The sequence below is a fragment of the Leopardus geoffroyi genome, chromosome A1 (assembly GCF_018350155.1).
Source record: "Leopardus geoffroyi isolate Oge1 chromosome A1, O.geoffroyi_Oge1_pat1.0, whole genome shotgun sequence".
Lineage (NCBI taxonomy): Eukaryota > Metazoa > Chordata > Mammalia > Carnivora > Felidae > Leopardus > Leopardus geoffroyi.
In genome coordinates this window covers 2,213,840-2,222,714 of record NC_059326.1, presented here as the reverse complement: position 1 = coordinate 2,222,714, position 8,875 = coordinate 2,213,840, and the positions used below count along the sequence as shown (strand labels likewise).

At 46.5% G+C, this 8,875-nt stretch overlaps 1 protein-coding gene across 4 annotated transcripts in view; it reads left to right on the top strand.

Annotated features, from left to right (window-relative positions):
• The first annotated feature begins 1,217 nt into the window (after nt 1–1,217).
• Nucleotides 1,218–8,875, top strand: part of ZDHHC20 (zinc finger DHHC-type palmitoyltransferase 20) — an 80,322-nt gene continuing 72,664 nt past the window's right edge. For 2 of the 4 annotated variants that reach the window (XM_045452880.1, XM_045453016.1), the window contains exon 1: nt 1,267–1,582. In XM_045452880.1, the coding sequence (XP_045308836.1) occupies nt 1,465–1,582 (118 nt within the window). In that variant the 5' untranslated portion in view covers nt 1,267–1,464. Of the gene's footprint in view, nt 1,583–8,875 lie in introns of all 4 variants that reach the window. The other 2 variants (XM_045452942.1, XR_006705872.1) reach the window with 2 other exon arrangements.

The following is an 8,875-nucleotide window of genomic DNA, read 5'->3' as shown; positions in this document are numbered from 1 at the left end:
GCCTGTCAATCCAAATTCCAGCCTGAAGCCTAAACCTCCTTGAGAAGCCTCTCAGGACAAGAAGCTGAATTTGCTCGACTTTAATGCCTTCAACCTGCTGTCAGTTTTGCCACTAACACCACTTTCAAGATACAGAATCTGGGACAACAAAATATTTCCCACATCCTTTATTGTTTCTAGCACCGGTGTGCGGTGGTTAAATATTTTTTGCTCTCACTAGCTTTTTATCACACCCATAAAAGGGGGAAATCCATCTCATGGAGACGTGGAGAGCAGTAGCTAATTAAAATCTTAGTCTAACCAAAATAGACATGAGAGCAACTGGAAATGTGGCGTGGAATAACTCGTCATGTTCCTGACCTTGTATTATGATGTCTTCACAGTGATGCTTCAGGGTTGTTATGACTACAGGCATCATTTAGCAAGGTGCCCCAGTTGTAAATAAATTCTCGAAGATTCAGTAGTCGTTTGGGGGGCAGGGAGCCGGTGGTTCCTCACCCGATCTTCAATTTGGGTTCCAGATCAAATTGCCAGACGCTACGTGGCTTCTATACTAAATCTCAGGCAACTTATCGAAAGATGATAACGCCCTGGGGTCTGAGGTCGCCCCTGGGCACCTCCTCCTCCTGGGAAGGAGGGATCGATCAAAGGGGTGTTTTCATCTGTCATTTCTGCCTGCAATACGGAGCATATCACTTCCAAGTACAGAGGTTCCTAACCTGAGATGTCATCGTAAGCATCGGAGGAGCTTAAAACAATACCCATTCCTCGCCCGCACTTGAGGGGGGCACGGTCTGCTCCTTATCGGAAAATGGGCCCCGACCAGTCAGAGTCCGCAGGACCCCAGGGGAGCAAGTTCCGTACTTCGTGGCCCGAGGCCCACGACCCGGCCAAGGAAATCACTCCCAGCTGCCCCCCGACGTGAGACGCAATCCACGAAAGCCACGTCCTCTCCCGGGCAGCCATCCAGGAAGCGTCCGTCGCCGCGCGCACCGCGCGGGGCTCGCTTCCTTCTCGGCCGCCGCGGCCTCCCCCGCCCCCCGGGCCGGTCCGCACCCAGCCCCGCCACGCCCCAACGGCCGCCGCCGGCGCAGGCCCCGCCCCCACGCCCGGGCCCCGCCTCCTCTGGCGGCGGGAGCCACGCCCCCGGAGGCGCGGCGCGGGCTGCGGCGCGCGGAGGCGGGGCGGACGTGGGCGCGGGGGCGGGGTGGGGGTGGGGGCGGCGGGATGCAGGACCGGGGCGGGACCCGGCCGGGCGAGGCGGGGGGAGGAGTCGCGGAGGGGCCTCCCATCTACTCTTCCTGGGGCTCGGGCTCGGGCTCGGCCTCGGAGGCGGGGCGCCTGGACGAGGAGCGGCCCGGAGCTCCCGAGTCGCCGCCGCCGCCGCCGCCGCCGCCGCCGCCGCCGGGGGCCTGGCGCTCCCCTCGACCGTGGGGCGCCGGCTTCTGCAGCCGCCAGCGGAACATGGCGCCGTGGACGTTCTGGCGCTGCTGCCAGCGCGGCGTGGGCTGGGTGCCGGTGCTCTTCATCACCTTCGTGGTCGTCTGGTCCTACTACGCGTACGTGGTGGAGCTGTGCGTGTGTGAGTACCCGGCGGCCGGGCGGCGGGCGGGCGGAAGGCCGGGCCTCTGCGGCCCCGCGCCCCGCCGGCCGGCGCCTGCGCTCGCCAGGCGGCCGGGGTCCGGCCCAGACCCGGGAGGAAGGCCGGGCCGCCGCGCCCGTGGCTTTGTCGCGGCGGTGCGGGGCGGCGCGGCCTTCCGGCGTGCGCGACACCCCGCGCCGCGCTCCTCGGGGCCGAGGTCGGGGCGGAGCGAGGCGGTGTGAGCGTCCTGGGGTCTGCGGTCCCCCGCGGGCGCCTCGTTCTCCTGGGGCGGAGCGCTCAGAGAGGGGCTTTCCTCGAAAGGAGCAGCCGCACATCGTCCAAGTGTGTGTGTGTGTGTGTGTGTGTGTGTGTGTGTGTGTGTGTTGCATTCTTTGCTTTTGTTAATGTTTGCAATAAATCTGTCCCTCCTAGATCGCCTAACCAGCGCGAGAGGAAAACTGTGCCACCCGAAGAGCCGGCTGGGGGCCGGGGCGGGGGTGGGGGGGCGGTGGGGACAGGTGGTCTGTTCGCTGTCCCCTGCTGACCGCAGGCAGGTGAACGGCGCAAGAGTGAGCGCCCGCTTCTGATTTCTCGTGGCGCGGGACCCGTTTTAAAGTTCATTTCTTTCGAGTCTGAATCCAGGAACTTACACAAAATGCCATTTTTAAGACCGAAAGAATGAGTGAGATGAGACCTAGCCCGATTCTCTTTTATATTACGTCCATGCTGGGGGTTTGAGCTCTTATGTTCGTTACTGCCGATTCTCTCGTTAGTTCTTCGTACCCAGTTTCTCACCAGGTTCCCTGGGATTAAAAAAAAAAAAAAAAAAAAAAAAAAAAAAAGAGGAGTAGCATGGCGGTACGCTTCGACGATGTACGATTCCGATTTGAATCAGTTGCCGTTAAGATGGAAGGGAATTGTTTGTAATCAAAACGTTGTTTGAGGGCTCCGACTGTGTGTGTCACAGTGATTGGTTGCTCGGCCTTAAATGTTCGTAGGCTTTGAGTGTGCGGCTGTTCTAGGGTTAGGCTAGACGGTTAGGCTAGCCTTCTGCTTTCCCGTATGTCTGCTGTTGATACCAGTGCTTCGTGAAAACTCAGGACCGAGTGGGAGGTGGTGTTTGTAAAAGCAGTCCCTTGGCATCCCAGAATGATCTAGTTCGTCCCCAGACTGAGGCCAAAGCTATCCAGAGGGCTCTTGTGACATGCACTTAATAAAAGAGCCACCTGAGCTAGACTGATCCCAACAGGATGAAATGAAAAGTAGTTACACCACCCAGTCCTCTTGCAAGTGGCAAACCCGGGACGCGTCCGGTTGTGGCTCTCGGAGCTGTGCAGCTCTCTACTTGGTTTGGACCGAGTTCTGCACGTGAAAGAATGCTTTGGTTCAGGAAGTTTCAGGGTCGGTTTTTAAATGAAAATAACCACCTTCAAAAAAATTATACAGGGGAGCCTGGGTGGCTCAGTCGGTTAAGTGTCCGACTTCGGCTCAGGTCACGATCTTGGGGCTCACGAGTTCGAGCCCCGCGTCGGGCTCTGGGCTCACGGCTCAGAGCCTGGAGCCTGCTTCCGATTCTGTGTCTCCCTCTCTCTCTGACCGTCCCCCCATTCATGCTCTGTCCCTCTCTGTCTCAAAAATAAATAAACGTTAAAAAAAAATTTAAAAAAAATTATACAGAAAACTACCCCCTGCGACTAGGCCCAGAATAAATTAGCTGTCAATAATAATAGCGTTCATCTGTTGAATGTGATTGAAAAATGATGTTTGAATCCGTTAAAATTGACTAGATTTAGGTATTTCTTGAAGCTGCTTCCCAAAAGTGATAGTGATCATAGGATTGATTCTCTTCCGCTTTTGATAATACTTGGTCTTGTTTACTCTGAAGTGGGCGTTTATTCCGGAAGTGGTACCAGTCTCATTTCATTCTGTCAGAAGATTATTCCCACGCCATTGTAATGCCACAGTGGCTTCGAAGTGCATCTTGTGAAGGAACACTGTTACGGTGAAATCACACGTCTTACATTCAACATAAGGAAAGGGAAATGAATACGAATTGGGAAGTGCTGGGTGCGAGTGTGGGTGGAAGGGACATTTTATTCATTCTCTCCTTTAATCCTCAGTATCTCATAGCATAGATGTCTCTACAGATGTAGGAAATGAGACTGAGCACATAGGTCGTCCTTTGGTCACACAATTGTTGAGTGGCCGTTGTACTGTGATCCACATCTTTATACTCTCCAGTGAGTATAAAGTGCAACTATAATTGTTGCACTGAGTTAGTGAGTCAGTGCAACTATAATTGTTCCATGATTGGGGAAGGGGTTTCGGTGGGGATAAGTGGTTGCCCTTTCTGGAGATCGTAACTTGAGTTAGGCTTTAGGCCCATCCTTTAGAGAGCATAAAAGGATTTCATGAAGTTACACATTCTGCAACAATTAAGGCCCAGTGCTTGACAAAATTTTAAAATATTCAGTAGTGAAAGGTCTTCCGTAGGGACTGCATTCAATACTTCTAAGTTTGGGACGCCTGGGTGGCTCAGTCAGGTAAGTGTCCGACTTTGGCTCAGATCATGATCTCGTGGTCTGGTGGTTCGAGCCCCACGTCGGGCTCCATGCTGACAGCTCAGAGCCTGGAGCCTGCTTTTGTATTCTGTGTCTCCCTCTCCCTCTCTGCCCCTCTCCCACTCACACTCTGTCCCTCTCTCTCTCAAAATAATAAATAAATATTTAAAAAAATTTTAATACTTGTAAGTTATCTGAGTTTAACTAGGGAGGATTTGGGAGGTGTGCAGTGTCACGGGACTCTGGTTGAGCATAAAAGCTCATTCACTTTCATAGTAAAACTATCTTTACTGCTTATATATATTTGTTTTCATAGCACGGACCCTGCCACTAGAATATATCGCTATATAACTTTGCTTTAAGTTGAGTGAAGTGTGAGTTTTACTTGAAGTGCTGTTTTAGCATTATTTACAATAGCTACACTGCAGAAGTGGCCCAAGTATCCACCGGTTGATGAACGGATAAAGAGGAAATGGTGTATATATACAAGGGAATATTATTCGGCCATAAAAAAGAATGAAATCTTGCCATTTGCAACAACATGGACGGAGCTAGAGACTATTATACTAAATGAAATCAGTTAGAGAAAAATGTCATGCGATTTCACTCTTAGGTGGAATTTAAGAAACAAAACAAATGAACAACAGGAAAAAAAAAGGCAAACCAAAAAATGGGTGTTAATTACAGAGAACATAGGGGAGGTAGGTGAGAGGATTGGTAAAGTCGGTGAAGGGAATTAAGAGTACACTCGATGAGCCCGGAGTGCGGTATGGAATTGTTGAATCGGCCTGTTTTACACCTGAAACTGATACAACACTAGTATGTTAACTACATGACTTAAAATAAAAAAATAAAGTGCTGTTTTAATAATTTGTATAGAGTTTTCTTAGTTCCTGGTAATTTTTTTATCAAACCAGATGGGAAAGGATGATTGTATCTTTACTGTGTTAATTCATTTAATACTCAGAAGTGAAATAATTTGTCCAGGGTCATACAACCAGTAAGTGGCGTCAACTGGCTTGGAGCTAGAACCCGTGCTTTTAAAATTAGCTGTTATGCGGGGCGCCTGGATGGGTCAGGCGGTTAAGCGTCCGACTTCGGCTCAGGGCGTGATCTCGCGGTTCTTGAGTTCGAGCCCCGCGTCGGGCTCTGTGCTGACGGCTTGGAGCCTGGAGCCTGCTTCGGATTCTGTGTGTGTGTGTCTCTCTCTCTGCCCCTTACCCACTCATGCTCTGTCTCTCTCTGCCTCTGAAAAAATGAATAAATATTAAAAAAATTAAAAAAATAAAATTACTATGCAAGAATAGTCTACTTGGTTATCAGGATCTGTACACTGAAGGCAGATTTCAGTCTTACGTGTAATATATGTATAGAAGGTAATTTTCTCCTAAAAGGTAGCCGCAGAGGGTTCCTAAATATCTCAGACAATTAAAATGCCTGGCCCACAGGAAGACAGTTGACAAATAGGTTACGAGAGGCCCTCATTCCATCTTAGCCTCTGTAAGTTTCTAATTTTGTAATTCCATACACACACGTATGAAATGTGTAACTCCTGTTACAAGACGGAATAATATTGAGGACAAAATTGAGTAAGAATTAATTAATCGAAGGTGGCCATGTTACAAGGGTGATAAGCAGAGAAATGAGGATCAAGTAATTAGTCATATCGGTGCTTGGTGTTCAGCTGAACTCCTCTTTTGATTTTCTCCCAAGGCTGATATTTAAACATGAATTTATGGGCGGATTGCCCCATTTTTACACTTTGGTCAAGATGGTTATTTCTGAGGAAAGTGCTAATTCAGGTTCCCAGGGTTTTATCAGGATGTCTCATTCAGGTCAGCTAGAGCTGTTAATAGTAGACGTGTACCTCTTATGTGGCAATTTGAAGATCTTAGAGCCCAGAGAGATTTTAGAGATGATCTAATCATTCCATTTATTTAACTTATGAAGAAACTACTGCACGGAACAGCTGTGTGGTTTGCCCGAGGATGGAGATGCCTCTTTTCTCGGAGAGAAGTGTGTAGAGTAGAAACGTAACCTCTGAGTCTGTATATCTGACATTCCTGTGTCTCCTTCGTAATTTCTTCAAATTTAGAATGAGGCAAGATAAATAGTTGAAATACCAACATTGAGCATAGCTCTTGCCACAGTTGATTCCAGTGTTTTTTATTGACTTCAAAAGAACCAGCTTTTGATTTTTCTTGATTTTATTTTCTATTTCATGGATTTCTTGTCTGATATTTATTATTTCTTTTCTTTCTTTTACTTTGGGTTCCTTTGCTCTTTTTTCTGGGTTTTTTTTTTTTTCTTTTTAGAGAGTGCAAGCAGGGGAAGGGCTGAGGGGACGGGGGAGAGAGAATCTTAAACAGGCTCCGTGCCCAGCGTGGAGTCCAAGGTGGGGCTCCATCCCATGACCCTGGGATCATGACCTGAACCAAACTCAAGTTGGACACTCAACCAACTGAGTCACTCAGGTATGCCCCCTCTTTTTCTAGTTTCTTAATATGGAAACTGGAGTCACTGATTTGAGTCCTTTCTTACGTGTTTAGTCTTGGAAATTTACTCCAGATACTACTTAATTCACATCCCATCAATGTTGATATGTTATACTTTCATTTTCATTCAGTTAAAACAATTTTCTAATTTCACTTTTGATTTCATCTTTGACCCATGGGTCAGACTAGAACTATGCTAGTTTGCAGTTATTTGCAGATTTTTCCAGATACCTTTTGGTACTGATTTTGAATCAGTTCCATGTGGTTGGAAGACATACCTTGCATGACACGAGTCTTTATGTACCTGGGCTTGTTTTTTGGCCCAAAATGTGGTCTGCGGTAGAAGCATTTCATCTGCATTTGAGGAAAATGTATTCAGTGTTCAGTCGTGTGTTTTGCTGTTTGCCATTAGGTGGAGTTTTCTATTGTGTCATAATGTGCTGTCGATGTCAAGGCAAGTTGGTTGACAGTGTTTTTCAGGTCTCCTATGTTCTTGCTGATTCGCTCTTTGTTCTAGCAATTAATTATTGAGAGAGGTAGGACTATAATTACGCATTTGTCTCTCCTGGTAGTTCTGGCAGTTTTTGCTTCATGCATTTTTCAGCTCTGTAATTAGGTACATATAATGTTTGGGATTATTGTGTTCTCTTGGTGAATTGACCCTTTGTCATTATGAAATGACTTTCTTATCCCTGGTATCGTTTGCTTTCAAATCTAGTTTGGCAGATATTAACAGTACCACTAATCTTCCTTGTGATTAGAGTTAGCATGGCAGATCCTTCCCCGCCCTTTTAACTTGTTTGTGTCTTTATATTTAAAATGCATTTAAAATGCCTGGGTGGCTCAGTCGGTTCAGCGTCCCAACTCTTGATCTCAGGGATGTGAGTTGAAGCCCCACATTGGGCTTCATGTTGGGTGTGATGCCTATTTTAAAAAAAGAATTGAAATGCATTTCCTATTAGCGGCATGTAGTTGGGTTTTTTTGTTTGTTTGTTTGTTTGTTTGTTTTAATTCAATCCAGTCTGAAATGTCTGGCCTTTTTTCCCCTTTTTTGGGGGCGCTTTATAGAGCTAAAAATGACATAACATTATATTAGCTTCAAGTGTACAACATAATAATTTAAAATATAAATATATTTGACATAATTAAATGATCACTGCAGTAAGTCTGGTTAACGTCCATCACCCACATATAGTTAAGTAATTTTTTTGCTTGTGTTGAGAACTTTAAGTATAAACTCTCTGCAACTTTCAAATATACAATAATATTATCAACTATAGTCACCCTGCTGTACAATCTATTTTAATTGAGGTGTTTTAACCAGTAACATGTAGTGTGCTTATGATGTAGTTAGGTTTAAGTCTTATCATTTGCCATTTTTTAAATCTGCCCTATCCTTTGTTCCCTTTTCCTTCTCCTTCTGCCTTCTTTTGAGATTATTCAAAAAATGTTTTACTGTTTATTTTTTGAGAGTGTGCAAGTGGGGGAGGGGCAGAGAGAGGGGGACAGAGGGTTGGGAACTGGCTCCACGCTAACAGCAGGGAGCCCAACGTGGGGCTCAAACTCAGGAACCCTGAGGTCATGACCTGAGCCAAAGTCCACGCTCAACTGACTGAGCCACCCAGGCGCCCCTTGAGTTAATTTTTAAATGATTTTTGAGTTTCGGTTTTTTTAAATGATTCTATTTTCTCTCCTTTGTTGGCTTATCAGCTGTAACTGTTATTTTAGTGATTTGCGTTAGGGTTTACAGCATACATTTTAAAAAATGTTTTTATGTATTTTTGACAGAGAGAGAAAGAGTGTGCGCAAGTAGGGGAGGGGTGGGTACAGAGGATCTGAAGCAGGCTCTGCACTGACAGCAGAGAGCCCGAGGCGGGGCTTGAACTCGTGAGCCGTGAGACCAAGACCTGAGCTGAAGTCAGATGCTCAACCAACTAAGCCACCCAGGTGCCCCTTAGAGAGTCTAATTTCCATTTGACATTCAGTTAATGTGTGTTCAGTTGAATAGAATCATACAGTGAGGGTCTTCAAACTCACTTGAATTGTGTTTGAATATGTTAGAACAAACATCCACAGTAACAATACTAATTAAATTGTAATTACCTAACATATATTTCAGTAGTCTTCAGGGTTGAAGCCTAGATGAGAATGCTTATTGGTTCTGTATCTGTAGTCTTTGTTTTGGATAATGAAACAATGATTCTTTGAAATTACGCTCATGTTATTTCGGAAAAAAT